The 17,981-nt window shown below is 46.1% G+C and overlaps 1 protein-coding gene across 1 annotated transcript in view; it reads right to left on the minus strand.

Moving 5' to 3' along the window:
- Positions 1-15,424, minus strand: part of LOC144823749 (CCN family member 2-like) — a 41,700-nt gene extending 26,276 nt beyond the window's left edge. The window contains exons 1-2 of the mRNA XM_078682551.1: positions 15,309-15,424; positions 3,497-3,710 (exon numbers count right to left, since the gene is read on the minus strand). Of these exons, the coding sequence (XP_078538677.1) occupies positions 3,497-3,710; positions 15,309-15,371 (277 nt within the window). The 5' untranslated portion in view covers positions 15,372-15,424. The remainder of the gene's footprint in view (positions 1-3,496; positions 3,711-15,308) is intronic.
- Between the last annotated feature and the right edge of the window lie 2,557 nt (positions 15,425-17,981).

Raw genomic sequence — 17,981 nt, forward strand, 5'->3', positions numbered from 1 at the left:
AGCTGAGAAGCCGCCAATGCTAGAAGCGTGATATTGGAATGACAACCAGGGCGCTGAGCCTAGGGGTGCAGCAAGTGCAGCAGGAAGCCCAGACCAGGTAGGTGTTGAGAAAGATAATGGAAAACAATGAGGCCATTACATCAGTTTTCTTTTCACAGCATTAGCTGTTTGTTCAAAACCAGTGCAAGGTGAAAGGTTGCTTACATAACCCCAGAGAACAACTACAAACAAACCATTGCACATCTTGTTTTTATGTATATCTATGTTTACATTTTGTGGCTTCAAATGGAAGGCATTGCTAACTTTTGTCACTCTTGTGATCAGGTCTTGGGAGGGTGAAGTAAGTAGGCATATAAAAGGCATGAATGTTAAAAATAGCTCCTTTTCAAAGTTTAAAAAATATTTGAAATGAGCCTCATTTGACAATTTTAATTGTGGAATGTGATGGGAGGCAGGTTTCAAAATAGTGTGCGCAAACATCCCAACACACATTTATTGGCTAAACCCAACTTGCTTTATAAATGGCCTCTTTTGAATAACTCATTTTGAAACAAAATTGAAAACCTTTATCCAGATAGTTAAGAATATTGCACCATAGTATGCCATTGAACTACTTTTTTGCAAAGATATTTTAGACTACCATCTCATCCACTTCCTTTTCTCCCACAAATACAAGCGTCCTTTTACTCATTTGCTGCACTCGCTCGTTCAGTAACACCAGGATTTTTTACAACCCTATCATTTTAGTGAGCTTTATCCCGTAGACAGCACCCATACTCACAAATTGCTCTAGGACCACTGGGAAAAAAATACCAGCTTTGAAAATTCTGCTCCTATTGTAGCATGACGCTGGCACAAAATATCAATTTTAAACATTCTGTACCCCTGGATGCCTAGAGTAGGCCCCAAAATACCTGAAGTTCACATATTTTTCATGAACAGCATAAGTGCTTCCCATGCTATTGAGACTCGGCATACCATAGACCAGTGATACTCAAAGTACGGCCTGGGAGCTACTTGCGGCCTTCTTGACCTTTTCATGCGACCCCCCTCTGGTGAACAGCAGCACAGGCTGCTGTTAAATGCTGAGCACTTATAGTCAGAAAAAAATGTTAAATAAATAAACAAGCATTATTTGCAAGTTAACTTGCGTTTTGAAGTAACTAAGTTGGTGTCCTACACCATTTAACTTTAGGAACACCTTTATTTCTGAAGACATCTTGCAACAAATTTGTAAAAATAAGATTATGTTTCTTCTAAATTCCAAAAAGTGTACTTCATTAACATGCAGAAGCCTTTTACCATACCACTGCACTGATTTTTTTTTTTAAGTGATTGTTTTGAAACATGAATTTAGAAACATTCATGCTTCCCCAACACTCCCTGACAACAATGCCAATAGTGAATCTAAGACGCAAGTCATCTGTCACGTGCACCCTGTCGGTGGACGAGGTTGCATATATATCTGGACGACATTATAATCAAATACAGGAGAAGGTTTTGTACAGCGAACATTCTGAACTCGAGTATTTCGAGGTCCTCTTCTATGCCATAATGAAGAAAAAGGAGGCATTGTGAAAAAAAGTGCCTTTGATCGCACAGTTTAGTCAAGGAGAAAGTGGGGATTGATCTCAGGTTTTCTGGTTTCACATTGTGCATTTCATCCAATAGATTTACATGCTCCGCTTCCTCAATGACCACCTTGCACCATCCCTGACCCACCTGGACCCCTACCGCCACCCTGCTGGCATCAGTGTATCCCTCAGTCACACCACAGACCATACTTTGTGGCCCCTTGGGAAATGTTTGCGAGTACCCATGCCATAGATGGAACTTACTCTATCACCCAGACACACTCAACTATGTCTTCTTTGCTCTCGCCAGTGTGCGCCGCCTTCTCACCATTGCCAGGCTTCTCCACCATGCAAGTGGTTCCTTCCTTGTCCCTCATCAAGTCCTTACTTGCCCTCTCACCTCTCCCTTTCTTGTTCACTCATCCGCACCTTCCTTCCCCCATACACCAGACTTTCTACCTGTGCCCCAGGCCCTCTCCCCTATGTCTTCCTTGCCTGCTCACCTAGACCACTTTAGTCTTAACTCGCCGTGCTGCATGCCACTGTTCACTCTCCTCTGTCCCTCACAGTCACAGACTCTCCACTCATGGGCGTCTGCAAGGGGGATGCGGGGGGCTAGGGGACCTCTTCCCCCACCCCCTTCCCCGATCCTAAATCTTTCACTTGCTCTTTTAAAAATAAAAATTAAGATCGCGTTGCCGGTTTTATATGAAAAAATTCTGCAGACGCTCATGTCTCCACTGCCTGTTCACCCATGTCCCTTTCAGTCGCAGGCTCTTGACTTGATGTGTCTCTCACGCTCACAGGCTCCTCACTACCTGTTCACCCTTCTCCCTTGCACTCACAGGCTCTTCACGACCTCTGTCCCTCGCAGCCTCAGGCTCCCCACTGCCTGCTCTCCTGAGTCCTATTGCTGCTTTTCTATCTTCGGTTCCCAGCTCAAGGAAGCCAAGCCTGCTCGCCGATGTCCCCCTCATGCTTACCAACACATTGGTGTCCCCCTAATCTTTCCTCCACTGTCCTAATCTACTATTATTACGGCACACTTGATTACGCCCCCGGGCCCGCCCTTCTCACTTGTGCCTTAAAAGTCTGCTCTGGACCGACTGACATCCAACACACTCACCACCAAGCGGGTCTGCTCACCAATAACATGTATTTGTAAGCACACTTTAACCACGTCGGGTATCTTGGCGCTAAATAACAGGGGCCTCATTTATGAGGCCGTGCGTCACTTTTACGCCGCCGGTGCGTCACTTTTTGTGACGCACCAGCAGCGTAAAAAATGTGCCTTGTTGCACCATATTTACAAAGTGACACATCTAGGTAGATGCGTCACTTTCTAAACCCCTGCCCTACATTATACCTGCGCCAGGTATAATGTATGCAGGGGGGCGTTCTGACGCAAGAAAAGGTCCTAGAAGTGAGGCAGTGAAATCTATAAGATTTCACTGCGCCACTTCTAGGACGAAAATGCGTCAATTTCTTACACCTGCCTCACAGCAGGGGTAAGACTGACGCAGGCCCTCAAGCCCCATGTGAAAGGACACATTGCTGGAGTTGAGTCACTTTTGGACACACCCCAGCAATGCGTCACTTTTGCGCCATACAGATACGTAAAAAATACTGACGTATCTGTAACTCCTTGCGCAATGATGCGTCATACTGTAAATATGATGCATCATTGGTGTCGCAAGGAGGGTGCAATGAAAAGTGACGCATCGCTGTTTTCACGCAGCGATGCGTCACTTTTCATAAATGAGGCCCCAGATGTTTATTGTTATCCAACTCAATGGTCCTCATTCTGTCGACCTCACAATGGGGCAACACTCGCTCACTGCACCTCACACGTCCGTCTCTCTGATCCTTCTCCCTTAATGCCCCAGGCCCACTCCCTTCTGTGCGCGCGCCTGCCCTCTTACCTACACAGATCCCGCTGGCACCGTCGGCATCCGAGGAGTCGCAGTACAGACCCTTGTGATGGTCGCACGGGGCCTGGCGGGAGCAGCGGTCTCCGAGCTGCCCCGCACACACTTTGCAGCAGCCGCACGCGTCCGGCAAAAGGCTGGTGCCCGCCGGGCAACGGAGAGGCCGGATTGGGCACTTGCATGGGTATGAGCACCCTTGGGCTTCCACCTGGAGGGGCAGAGAAAGATGAGACAAGATAAAAACGAGCACCGCGTGACCACGACCCCAACACTGAATCACTTATAAAGGCACCCCGAGAGCACCGCCATATTCAAAGGGAGTCCAGTACAGAACTGCAACATGCAGGGCCTGACTGGGAACCAAAACATGCCTTGGCAAAGTGCTCAGCGCCCCCCCCCCCCTCCCCCCACACCCCCGGAGGTTGAGGGTGCAGCCGAGCTGTTGCCACGGCCGGTTTCGGCCAATTTCGTTACAGCGGTCGATATTGCATGTGCTGCAAAAACGGCCCTGTGACAAAATCGGCCCCCAACCAGTGGCGGCCCACCGGGAAAATGATCGGTGCCTGCTACAGCCAGTCCGGCCCTGGCAACATGGCAGCCATCCTGAGAGGACGTTCTCAGGGCACTGCGCTTCCAGGCTGGTGTTTTAGGTGTGTGTAAATTCATAAGAAGAAACACCTAGTGATTCCTCTCAGTGTGTCTTCTTCTGGTTTTATATGTTTACTGATGTTTGATTTGTTCCAGGGGTGTCTTTTCCATGTGGGCGGAGGAGCGTCGCCCCACTGCTTTCTCGCAGTGCGAGAGGCAAAAACATTTTCATGTTTCTGCTTCTCGCACTGCGAGAAAGCAAAAAGCAGGCTTTGGTTGGGGGCGGGTGGGTTGGTGTATTTGCTGGAGGGCATGGGAGGAGTGGCTTGCTCACTGTTGTGACACAGACCGACGATGCAGGACGGCCCGGCAAAGGTAAGTTTTTCATTATCATTCCGCAAATCTTTTTTTGCCATCATTTTAAATCTAATAAACTTCATGGTTGTTAATTTCATTTCTTAGTTTTCTGATCTCGTGGTTGCTTTGTTGCCTAATACATGCACCTCTGACTGCCTTTTCTGTTGCCTGATTCGTGCATTTTCTCACTCTGCAGAGCTAGAGTCCTCTGTTATGGCTTTCGTTGTGTTTTCGCACTGAGGGGCCTATTTACAAGCTGGGTTCCATCGCTCTTACACCCCGCAACGTGGTGCAAGAGCAACGCAAACCTTGAGTCAGATGTATGTAGCCACGCAAGGCCACTTTGTGGTTCCATAAATCTGAAGTAAGGTAACACAGCACAAATAGCTGCATTGAAAGCGACCCATGGGCACTGTGTGGATGTTCCCACACAACTCCCATGGTTTTGATGCATCCCCAGATTTACCAGAACTGGCAAATGTGTGAATCTGCCAAAAAGATACACCTTCCCAGGAGAGGTGTAACAATATTTTTCCTAGTTACTTCCTCTTGATATGTGTGATGCATTCTGCAGCACACATAGAAAGCGGAATGTGCCACTCAGGATTGTTTTGTGCAGGAATGTGCCCCTTCCTGCATTTTATACTTGTTTTATGATCTTTTAACTGCTCTGTATTGTTTTTGTCTTTCATGGCCATAAAAGGCCGAATAAAGATGACATTGATTGAGCGCATATGAAAGACATTATGAGGCACAGTGTGCCTGTAGAAGCATGCATAGGAGAGGCAGGTTGGCCGTTACACTGAGTAATGTAGATAGATGCAAGCAATGTACAGAAAATTTGATTAGCACAGTCTACCTTGAGCCAATTGCACACACTGACACCTGAAAGAAAGCCATATATACTGCAATGTTAGTCTTTAAATGAAGTATGCGTGTTGTACATTCACTGCAATAACAGTGACATGTTTCATAAGCACATGAAGAAAGCATTTTTGTACATTTTTAGGAACACCTGACCTATGCAGACACCGCTAAACACGGATTTCCCCAGATTAGGACAACACTAGAAATGCTCCATCCGAATACACAAAACATAAAAAGCTGAAAATAGGACACTATAGTCGAGGGGGTGCCCTTTGGCTTCAAGGACAACTTTCAGCTGTGAGACCATGGATTTAACTCAGTGGTGTAGCTAGACCAGGGGTCTCCAACCTTTTCTGTAGTGAGAGCTAATTCTGCTCAAGGAAAGTCCTGCCGAGCTACTAGCCTATTTTATCACTGTAAAATGCTGATGATATGTATTAACATTACACTATGACCACCCTAAGAACGATTTATCAGTAGTCACCACCCACACATTCCAGATGAAGTTATCAGCAGAATGATAGGAAAATGTTTTTCAATATTAAATGCTTGTAATCAAGTACAATTCAAATCATCACATGCTGTGTGCCACAAAGGGTACTACCACAGCAGTAAGTCTCCCCAACTCAAATTGAATTACCATTCAGCTAACAACTTTAAATGAGTTTTAGAATTGTAATATTTTGTCTTCATTAGCATATTAGTTTTTAAAAATACACATTTTTTATATCAAAATCACTTTCCAATTTGAGCAATCAAACTCAATTTTCCAAAAGAAAAAACCTTTTCAGAAAAAGCATAATTTGTTTCTTTAAAAATCAATTCAGTTTTCATTCTTAGAGAATACACAGTCCCTAAACATCAGCTTTTCGTTTTCAGCTAGTACTGCCATGTAAAAATGCCTCTGATGAACAAATTCCGCTTCAAATACTCAGGAATTGGAATCATAGGCCATGCTTGCTCACCATAACACTATTAATGCATCTGTTTTGCTAATAATGCCCACCATTAAACAGGGGCTACCGCTGTGCCACACCTGGATGCACAACATATATCAGTGATGGACATTATTATGGGAGAATCGTTTGCCACTTTGTTAGGAATGGCTAAAAGCAAGCCAGTCATGCTCTAAATATGTCAGTGATGGCAGCAAGTATGTAATTACTAGACTTGTATGCCCAAAATAGTCAAGGATGAAAATATTATAGCAATGGCACAATTATACCACAAACTGACACAATTGCGTCAGAGATAATACTCTTATGATGGGGACCAGCATACATATTTGGCAGCCCTTGAAACTATGAGTAGCTTTACGGAACCAACACTATTTATTAATGTCGAACACCCACCCAAAAATGAATGTGATGCTTCTAATTTTCTCTGCCCTGGATGCATAATCTCTTCCCTCAGCTCTTTGGTTGATCATGATCCCAACCAACACATTTTCACTCTAGTTCTTGCAGTCACACACAGCCTGGTTACTGCTGCCACTATTTTTTGATGTCATACACGGTGTGAATGATAGAACAGGGCATATAACATGGCCAATCTCCTTCTTAGGTAGATTTAAAGTGGATAAGGATGGTTCATGTGACAGACCCATAGGCCAACACCGTAGCCTCCACATGCTGCAACACCCTCTGCATACTTCGCAAGACCTTTAAATGGATCCCCCTCGAATCCAGAAAGACCGTCACCCATGCACTCACTACAAGAATGCCCTCTATGCTGGAATCAACAAATCTCTGCTCCACAAACTCCAGACCGTCCAGAACGCTGCAGCCAGACTCGTCCACAGCATCCCACGACAAGACCACATCACATCACCCAGAACCAACAAGACCTTCAGTGGCTTCCCTTAAAAAAAAGGTGCCCTTCAAGCTGGTCACACACACTTACAAAGCCCTCCACAACACCGGTCCCCAATACCTCAATGAAAGAATCTCCTTCTACACCTCCAAGAGAAACCTCAGCTCTGCTGACCAGGCCTTGGCCTAAATCATCTGCATCCATAGAGCGAGAACAGGAGGAAGATCCTTCTCCTACATCGCAGCCAAGACCTGGAACAAACTCCCCCTCAGCATCAGACTTAGCCCCACACAGAAAGCATTCAGCAAGAGCCACAAGACCTGGCTTTTCGAATGACCGGAGCTGCCCAAATGCCCCCCCCCCCAGCACTTTGAGACCCTCATGGGTGAGTAGTGCTCTCTATAAATCCCTGATTGATTGATAGGCTAACAGAGTGTGCGTTTGAGTGTTATGAAGAGGACCTGCCATTGGTTTGGCTGTCTGTAACTCTTACGGGTAATGAAACGGGCAGTGCTGCCTTCTTTAATATACACAGAATCACTGAGATCAGATTGGTTTGGCTTCACCTCTGAGAGCTACTTTGAGGGTGCTGGTGAGCTACCAGTAGCTCCTGAGCTACTGGTTGGCGACGACTGAGCTAGACCTTGTGCCGCCCGTGGCGGTCCCTGCATTTTCTTCCCGAGGCTGCAGCGGGTAAGAGCGGTGGAGGAGAGGTGCTTGTGGGTGATTCCTGTGTTTGCTGCCCCGCGACGGCCGCAGGTAAGAGCGGGAGTGAGGCCGCCACCCCCAAAAACTTGTGCCACCCCAAGCAGAGACCGGCCCTCCTGCCCTTGCTACCCCCCACGATTCAACTACAACTTGTGATGGCAAAGCAAGGCTTCCTAGTCCAATTTATTTTTTATCGACTGCACATGAGGATGGATTTCTTTAGCTCTTATCGCACCACTACAGTAGGAAGGGATTGGCTCGCTAATTCAATACCAAATGGTAAAATTATGTCAAGTTGGGGAATACTCCTCAGGAAGTTGGAGAAGGAAATGCATGACTGAGTCGACACATCTCTGGTAGTGATGGACCAAGAAAGAAAAACATCTTTTCAAGTTGTCATGGTCTGAGAAGCTGTGCCAGCTCCAGTGCTTGATCTGCGGTAGTTGCAGTTTCTGGACACCATTGTTCATTTTGGGGATCTAGAACTTAGTTTTCATCACCTGAATTTGGGCACGTATTATAGGGAAAACAGCGTTAAAAGGAGGAATATGGAAGTGAAAGAAAAACACTAAAAAAGTGAGGAAGAAGGGGTGAATAAGAACCTACAACCGTGATATAGAGAGACAAGACCAGTAGGGTGAAAGAAAAAAGAATCATGAGATGGAACCAAGAATTGGCGGCCTTGGTGGTGGGTAGCTTTGCCATTTAGCAGCAAGGCAGCAGCTTGTAAAAAAATCTTTAGGCCTCTGCCATTATTTTTTGTGCAGGCAGGTTGCATGTTCTCAAGCACTGTTAGTTGTCAAAATCTAAGTGAAGATGCTGACTGTATCAAATGTCACCAAGAGGTCCAACAAATATTGAACCCTGTACCCCAGAACAAAGGACAAAGTCACCAAGCACCATCTGAGCAGCCATCTCATTGTTGCAGTCTGGAGAGTGATAACAGGGGCACGTGGAAGAATCTCATCAGGGCCAGAAAGCACTATATAAATGCAAACCCTTCCCTCTTCTATACCTCCATAATTCATTTTTCAATCCAAATACCAAAATCAAATGTCCAGAGCTCAAATTAATTTCATATCTCCCTATACTGATTCACCACTAATCCTCTTCGGGTTCCGCTGTAGCATGCTACTCACCGGAAAAAGCGCTTTGAGGCCTCGTCATGGGTAAATAAGCGCTATATAAATGCAATTACAATTACAATTGTGCGAGCACAGCAAGTGAATCCACAACAGAGCAAGCTCCAAGCTGATAGTTACAGGTAAAAAACGTCTGTGGGCAAAAAAGCAAACAGAAATTGCAGCTCTCTTATATAAAGAACTGTGGAGAAAGTAGGTGGCACACTGGAAGCAGTGCAGTGAGCAAAGCATTGATTGGCAACAGAATTAGTATCAGGGAAACATTTAAGGGTGGAGCAAGGAAGAGTGAGGGACAAAGGGGTACAAGTGACAGAGAGGGAAGGACTGGCAACAGAGCCCTGAGCTGGGAATAGATCAAGGATGGAGCAAAGTGTTTTGAAAATAATAAAGAAAAGATGTTAGACACAAAGGGCCTGATTCCGAATTTGGCAGTGTGGGGGCAGACAGCCGAGCTGGAGGCCCGCTCCTGAACCCCCAAACCCATGGTCAGACACTGATTACGAGTGTTTCTCATGTCTGGTGGGTTTTTGGGGCGTTCCCACAACAGTGCCTCTGAAAATGGGTACCGCAATGGGAACACCAAAAACAGTTCCTTGCCTTGCAGCAGCTGAGGTGCATGTACACAGGGTGGCACATGTTGTGCCCCCACTCCCCCCCCACATGCACTCCAGGGCCCTGAGGCAACAGGGGTCCTTGTGGGGTCCTTGTAGGGCCCTCTTTGTTTCCTCTTGGCCATGTTTTTCATGGAGGAAGAACTGCCATGAAAACCATGGGAGAGAGGAAACTCGTAATATGCTTGGCATATTACTGCCTCAAGACTGCCGCATCGCCCCCAGGAAATGGCGGTTCCCTGGTGGCGGTGGTGCTCCGACCGCCATAGTTGTATTAAGGCAGTCAAAGCACTTATGCGGCAGAGGCTGGACCACCACCGCCGCGCCCTCTGCCAGTCTAGTGTTCCTCGGACCGCCAGACTCGTAATTAGACCCTAAATTGTGAAAATGCCAATTTTGAATCTGTGCACTGTAACCTAAGAGGGGATAAAGCCCAGATTGCCTTTATTTGCCACCCAAGCCAGAAGAAAGTTTAATGTGCTGTGTGAATATGTGGACAATTTTAGATGCTGCCCATGCCTGGAGAAACTTTACACTGCTATGTATGGTTAGAAAAGTGCAGGTTCAAAGAGTGGCCTTGTGGGAAGTGTTGGACTTGAGGCTCATGGGGGTGTTCTGGACCTGCCACGCTGAACTTGTTGCAGTGCTTCAGCAAGAGGGGAAACAGAGATGAAGGAGAAACAGAGTTGCTGCACCTATTTACTAGAGTGAAGAATGACATTGGTGAATTTGAGAATGACCTATGTGAACTTGGGGCATCTGTTCAATGGGACAAATCTGGCCTTGTGGTGCCTTTGAAGGGTTCTCCTCACTTATTAATCTGAAATCTGAGAAAAGGACCTTTGTTGTTTGTAAGGCTGTCTACTTTACCCAGGGCTTCAAGTGGGGCATTCAGAGGCTCGGACTCGGCAGTAAATAAAAACTGACTTTGAAACGGTTCCCCATTAGGTTCTATATGAATCTCCTGAACTTTACTGGTAAAACAGTGATTCATTTTTCAGCAATGGCTGTAAAAAGCCAAGTGAGCGATGCAGTCCCTGTTTGCATTTCAAGTTGTACTTCAGCTTATATTCCCTGAGGGCACTGGCTTTTTTCCAGATGCTGTGTTTTAGAAGGTTTTTGTATGTAATACATGACTTGCATCACCTAGCGGTATCTGCGTGAGGTCAGCTTGTGGGTGCTTGTTTACGAAGGGGCAATATTGAGAACTCTGAAGTTGAGGCAGAAGGAAATGAGAGTTTCTCACAGTGCCTGTCAATGGATCACATAGATGTGCAGACTACATGCACATCCAATCATTGGCCTCTCTGTAGAGTGCACAGAGCGACAGCCGATTATGTGATAATTGTGGGAAATTTGAGATATACAGATGGAAGACTTCAGAAAGATGTGTCGAGAAAAGAGGCGCAAGGGGTGTGAAGGAGAGAAAGGGAGTGTCCAAGACATTTTGAAGGCCGTATCCCCTTCCACAGACCTCAGTAATACATGGATTTCAAGTTGGTCTGGCTCTGCTCTGTCCTGAAGGTGGCAGTCTTCGCTCAGTAATTGATCAACGACCACAGAAAGAAACATTTTGTGCTGCACCTGAAGAGGCTACAACTACACCCTCGGAAGCAGCCTATCAGGCAAAGTACACAATTAGCATAATTATAACCAAGGAATTGCTCCCACATGCACACTGTGCGATCTTGTGCAAACGCCTTAATGTTTTAACTCACACAACTCAAATGAAAAGAAACACGACTTCACAACATCTGGCCAGTGGCCACAGGATGAAACCACTATGGGACGGGATGAGGCCGCCCTGGGCGCTCACCTGCATGACGGGGGAGTGGGGAGGAGGGGTGTTTAGCAAAAACTTACGATTTAAAAGCACCTACTGCAGAGTTCCACGTGCACCCAGATTTCAGGCAGCAATAAACATGTCAAGATAACTGATAAAGTTGCACAGAGGGTTAATATGCTTGCTGCAAACGACAGATCTGTATTTCATGCGGACAGCTGAGTGAATTAGTAAAGCAGCCTTTACCAGTGCTTTAAAACAAATGAAATGTAAGGAGAGACTAGGGTCACTTTTGTGTGGTTAATGGTGAGGGAATCCGAGGAGGTGGTCATTGGGCCTAATCATGGCTAGAGCGACCGACCTCGAAGCTGGGGAGCCGGGTTTGAGTCTCAGTAGGGACACTCAACATCCTGTGATTCTGGGCCAATCACTTAGGGGCTTATTTACAAGGCCCTTGCGCCACTTTTGCGTCATTTTTAACATGGGAAAGGTGAAGCAAAATTGGTGCAAGGGCCATGTAAATCTGCCCCTTAATCTCCCCAGTGCCTAACAAAATGAATGTGTCTCTCTGTAAGGCAATTGGTGCTAATGTAAAGCGCTCTGATACCTTCGGGTGGAGCTCGCGCTATATAAATCTCCCCCAACAAAAAATACGAAGGGGGTACCAAAAAAGATTGCCGCACCTGGCACCACCTGCGCTAAAGCCTGCCCTGACCACCGAAGGCCTGTGAGGCAGGACTCAGAAGCTTTTTGCTATTTTTGTGTAGCCCTGACAAAGATCTCATGAAAATACGTTTTGTGTAACTGTGGCTTATTTTCCCATCTGATAAAAGGCACCACAAGTCACAACCTTTCCCGCATGGAACAGAACTAGGCCAACGACCTTTCGGAAAGAAATACACATGCAGAATGCAGAAACATCACATGCCCGCCAGGAGGCAGTGGAACTGGTAATGGGGGCCTGACAGAGAATGCTTGAATGATACAGACCCCCCAGGATATAGCGGCATGGATTAGCAAATTTAGCGGCACAAAAATTGATATTTAGCGGCACAAATATGGAAATTAGCTGCAATTTTGCAGCATTTTATTTGGCAGTTTTTCCTACAAGAAACACAGATGTCTTAGTGGGCACTTTTGTAAAAATCGCGGTATTTTTACAAAAGAGCCAATTTTGCGGCAAATCGCAAAATCCTGGAGGGTCTGATGTCATGCCAGGTGAGCGTTGTGGGGGAGGGAAATCCTTTAAAGAGTCATTTTTTTCTGGATTTCCCTTCTCTTCTTGAAACGCAAGAGCAGCAACATTGTGGTGTCACCAGGGCTTTAAGCGGAAGCTTTTTCAATATTATATGTAACAAGCCATAGTTGCAAATTATTTATCTTATGCAACTAATAACCATTGACAAAGCCAATAGTCCTGACTTGTTGAAGGTATGATGTTACTTGTTGTATCACATATCTGGATGCAATGACAGAAACAGCAAAATACAAGTTGGGCGGCACACTATGCTAAGCACAGATTTTTAGCGTAAGTGTATTAAAGCCACGCCCTTAATTACATCGGCCACGCCCCTTTGAGAGACCCCCGTATTTTCATCCAACTTACAGCCCTGCTAATACTCATATTATATCACAGCACAACAAGGTTTTTTTTCCTCACAGAAGGATGTTTCCCACATGGAGAAAAAAGTTAAAAAGTCCAATTAATCTGAAGGCATCTTCACAAGCACGATTTTTCACTACATATATATAGATAGAATTGCTTTGGCATGGGTGTAATTGGGAATACACTACACTTTTCCACCAGTTCTCTTGGAAAAGTCAGTGAATTAAAAAAAAAAATCTTTACCCGCAGATTAAATCTAGGGGGACCCAGATGTATTATTTAAAGAAAAAGAAACAACCATGTTCATGAAAAGGGTCCAAAGTCACAGGCAGCACGGATGCAGCAATGGACATCTGGATTTCGTTGGCACTTTTGTCAAAATCGCCGCATTTTTGCTAAAGTGCCGATTTTGCGGCAAGCCGCGAAAACGCGAAATCCTGGAGGGTCAGCATGGGTCCTCAACGCCAAGCTCTCATCTGCCCGATTTAGAGGTGGGCAGACTGCTAAATTTATAGCGACATAGTATGTATTTCATCTGCGTACACCTGTATCCAATGTACTGGGGATTAGGGGCCATTGGAGATAAACTACCCAACCGTCCACCCTATTTAGAGTTAGCTTTTTTTTTTTTTTTTTTAAAGAAATGATTCCCCAAACCAATGAAAAAAGTCCAATGGTGTGGCCGGTCATTTGCTTTTTATCTTTCAAAAACACACTACCACTTTGGGAGTTTCTTTTTTAAACATAAACTTTGGAAAATTTGACAGAGCTGCCATGTTTGATGGAGCAGCAATGGTGGTTCCTGCCAATGTATAGTGAGTGTTGATAGGATTGGCGAACATCTCTAAATTTGGAAAGCATAGCAGAGGCAGGCTGGTGGATGTAAAGATCTCTTAATATAAACTGTACTCAGTGGTGTAGGAAGAGAGGTGCAGTGGGTGCGGTCCACCCCAATGTCATCACCGAGGAGAGTGACAAAATAGCAAAAAATATGTGTTTTAAACACATATTTTTGCCATTTTGTCAAGCCGGGGGTGACAAGAAATGTTCTGCACCGGGTACCACCTGACCTTGCTACGCCACTGACTCTACTGGTGAAAGCTCGCGGTCAGTGCACACACAAGCTCTGGAATACACTCCCAAAGAGACTAAGGACAATCAGTAGCAATTGAGAATTCAGACAAGCAGCAAAAACACACAGATTTTCACAAAAGTAGGATCCTTGGACTACAAGCCTGACTGGGTAGCACCCCAGCTCTCTTCCCTCTCCCCTCCAGGAGTATGATGCGCCCACCCACCACCGCGCCAAGGCTGGAGCACGCTCTCCGGGTCCCACCCACGACACCAAAATATAACACTTAGCGATAACACTACAATCAGCACCCTGCAGCCAACCGCGTACTACAGATGGAGAAACGACGTTTCCACCAAATGGAGAGCGCTTTGAGGCCCCAGCAAGAGGTGGGAAGTGCTATTGAGATGCTACAATACATTGCTACTGCCACAGCTGCTACTTCCACTATCACTATTCCTACTCCTACCACTGCTCCCATCCCTAGTTACTGCTAATACTATCAGGTGTGCTATTACGACTGTTATCTACACCCATGACTGTTGCTACTGCTCCTACTTCTACTGCTATTGCTACTACTATTACTGTTGCTTCTACTACCACCAGGGCCCCTACTGTTACTTCTGCTACTACTATTGCCACTTATGCTACCTTTACTGCTGCTATAATTACTACTGCTGCTACTATTCCTGTTTCTAGTACTACAATTGCTGCTATTACTATGTTACTTCTACTAATGTTACTACTACTGTCACTGCTGCGACTTGTGTTACTGCTGCTGGAAGTACTACTGATAGTACAAATACTACTGTCCCCTGGTCGTGCTACTACAAACTGCAACTTACAAAATTACTATTACATTTACTGTTGGTACAGCTATTACCACTAATATAACATTCGTTTGTACTACTTTTACCTTCATGAGTACTACTACAGGCGCCACTACTATTGCTCTGCGTAGTAATACTGTCATTAAAAATGCTACCATTGTTGCGACTCCTACAGCATCTTCCATTCCTGCCGTCAGCGCCGCTACCACTCCTGTCAGTATTACCCATGCAGCTTTCTACTGCTGATAACAGGCGCATGAACCCACTGAGCTATCTCAGCAGATACATACCACCTCCTGATAGGGTGGGGTGCCGTGTGGCGGATGCGCTGCGGCGCAGTAGCTTCAGTGTGTGATCCTGGGCAGCTCATGCTGCGCCCCAGCGCCCAGTAAGGCACCCGACAAAATGGTTCCCCTCCCGAGGTACTCACCCGGCCGGACACCAGAGGCAGCAAAAGGACGAGCCCCCACATCTCGCGGGGCCCGGGGCGCATGTTGGGGTCGTGGGGGTAGTAGAGTGCGGGTTTTACCGGCTCGGGGGGCGCACAGCCTCATTTAAACGGCCTCGCAGCTGGGGGAGTGACCCTGACACACGAGCGCCCACCCCCACGGACGCAGCATGGCACATTCCGGGGCAGGTTCCCAGATTCCTGCGGGGCCGCGGCCAAGGGGCGGGGGCGCGCAGCGGTCCAAATTTAGAAGGAGAATCCCGGCGGTGCATTATTTTTATTTCCATTTTTCTCTCGTTGTGGTTTCTTCATCCTCTTTCTCGCCCTCTTTATCCTCCACCCCCCACCCATGATCCCCTCCTTCCCCCGCCCTCGTTATTTCCTTTCTCTTTTCCAATACACTCTGCTTGTCCAACAGCATCATACTGCTCTCCTCATGTCAATAACCCGCAGAAGTTTCAGTCACAAATCTGCCGCCAACACTAAGTGACAGTGGGGGAGAGGTGGTGAGTACAGCGCCAAGATACCCCCAATTCGGTGGTGAGCGCTTTATAAATGATTTATTTTATTTATGAATTTATTTATTTATTTTATGCGTTTTTATATAGCGCGGACTTTACCCGAAGGTGTCAGAGCGCTTCAAAATAGGAACAGAACTGATAACATGAGGAGAAAATTACAAGTGAACAAATTACAAAAGCAAACGTTAAGTTACATGAGGCAATAGTGACAAATTGTGAGCAAACAAAATACAAGAGGTAGCAAACGGTGCATTACAGGAGGAAAAAGTGACGTGTGCAGGTTACAAACGCGAACAAAATACAAGAAGAGGTATGGTACTGCAATATATGGCAGACACTCAAACACAAGAACAAACGTTACGTAGGCAATGGTGGCACTTGTGCAAGTATTTAAAGCAATCAAAATGTAAGAGGTAGCAAACAGTGTGTTACAAGAGAAAAGTGACGTGTGCATGTTACAAAAGAGTACCAAACACAGGTAGAAGGATAATACTGCAATAACTGGCACTGGGAAGGCACTTCCATAGTCATGGAGAAAAGGATTCTCTATAATGGAAGGTCTTACTTCAGATAATAGAGAGGGTGTGAATTAAATTTGGAAGTATCTTTAAAGGAGGAGAACTTTGAGGTCAGTTTTGAAGGCCTGGGAGTAGGTGGTGGTCCGGAGCTGAGGCGGAAGTGAGTTCCAGATTCTCACCGCGTTGCCTGAAAAGGATTGGGCCATCGATCTTTCCTACTTGAAAGTGGGAGGTTCAAGCAGTGCATTTTCCGCATTACGAGATGGTCTAGAGCCTCCAGAGAGTTTCAGTTTATTCGCCAGGTAGCGAGGAGAGGAGGAGTGCAAAGCTTTGTGGGTGATACAGGCAGTCTTGTAGATAGATCTTGGCTCGATGGAAAGCCAGTGGAGAGTTGATAACATGGGTGTGATGTGGTCGCTTCTTTTGGCCCCATAAATGAAGCGAGCTGTTGAATGGAGAACAGATTTAAGGGGGGACAGGTGGGATTTGGGGAGGCCAGTGAGAAGAGAATTGCAGTAGTTCAGTCTTGAGAGGACCAGCGATTGGACCAGGGTTTTAAGGTCTTGCTCCGGCAAGAAGCGACGAATTCCCCAAAGAAGGCGCAATTGGTATCGAGCAGACTTTGCAATGGAGTTGATGTGGAAGATAAGATTGAGTTTTTTGTCGAGTAGGACACCAAGGGATTTTGCGCTGTCGGCAATGATGGGTTTATTGTGAAGTAGATTCATCTGATCCATCCATGATTGAACCGGGGGAGGAGAAAGTGAGGAAGAGAGGAGGAGGAATTCAGTTTGGAAGGATTCAGCATCAGATGATGCGTTGACATCCAGTTTTGAATGGAGTCCAGAGTAGAGCTTAGGACGGAGAGATCGTGAGTGGAGGCAACCTTGAGGTAGATTTGAGTGTCGTCTGCGTAGAAATGATAGTGGACCCCGGATTTACTTAGGAGATTTCTCAGTGGTTCTAAATAGAGATGGAACAATGTGGGTGCAGGTATAGAGCCTCGAGGAACACCTTGACCTACCGCCAAAGGAGATGAAAGACTGTTCGCTATTTTGATCATTTGGGATCTATCAGAGAGGAAGGAAGCAAACCGTTTAAGCACAGTGCCCTCCATGCCCATTCTCTGTTGAAGAGTGTTGAGGAGAGTGTTGTGATTGACAGTGTCAAAGGCTGCAGAAAGGTCAAGGAGAATAAGAAGACAGGACCCCCCGAATCGAGTATCCGCAGCGCGTCATCAATCACTTGCAGCAGGGCTGTTTCAGTGCTGCACTTTTGGATGAAGTCAGACTGAAAATTGTCAAGAAGATCATTGTCCTTGATATGACTAGAGAGTTGTTTCGTGACACATCTTTCTGTGATCTTCGCAACAAAAGGGTAGGTTAGTAATGGGGCGGAAGTTGTTGAGGTCATTCGCATCAGCAGTGGGTTTTTTAGGCAGAGGGGTGACCTGCCCAGTTTTGAAGGGGACAGGAAGGGAGCCTTGACAGAGGGAGAGGTTGGCTGAGTCAAGGAGGGTTCTGAAGTGCGACGCTTTCTCAAGGAAGATGTGCTTGTGGTACTTGGATCTTGCTGAACGAAGCGTGGCCAAATTATCGGTGGAGGGCGCTTGCCTC

Source organism: Lissotriton helveticus, chromosome 3_1, assembly GCF_964261635.1.
Source record: "Lissotriton helveticus chromosome 3_1, aLisHel1.1, whole genome shotgun sequence".
NCBI classification, from domain to species: domain Eukaryota; kingdom Metazoa; phylum Chordata; class Amphibia; order Caudata; family Salamandridae; genus Lissotriton; species Lissotriton helveticus.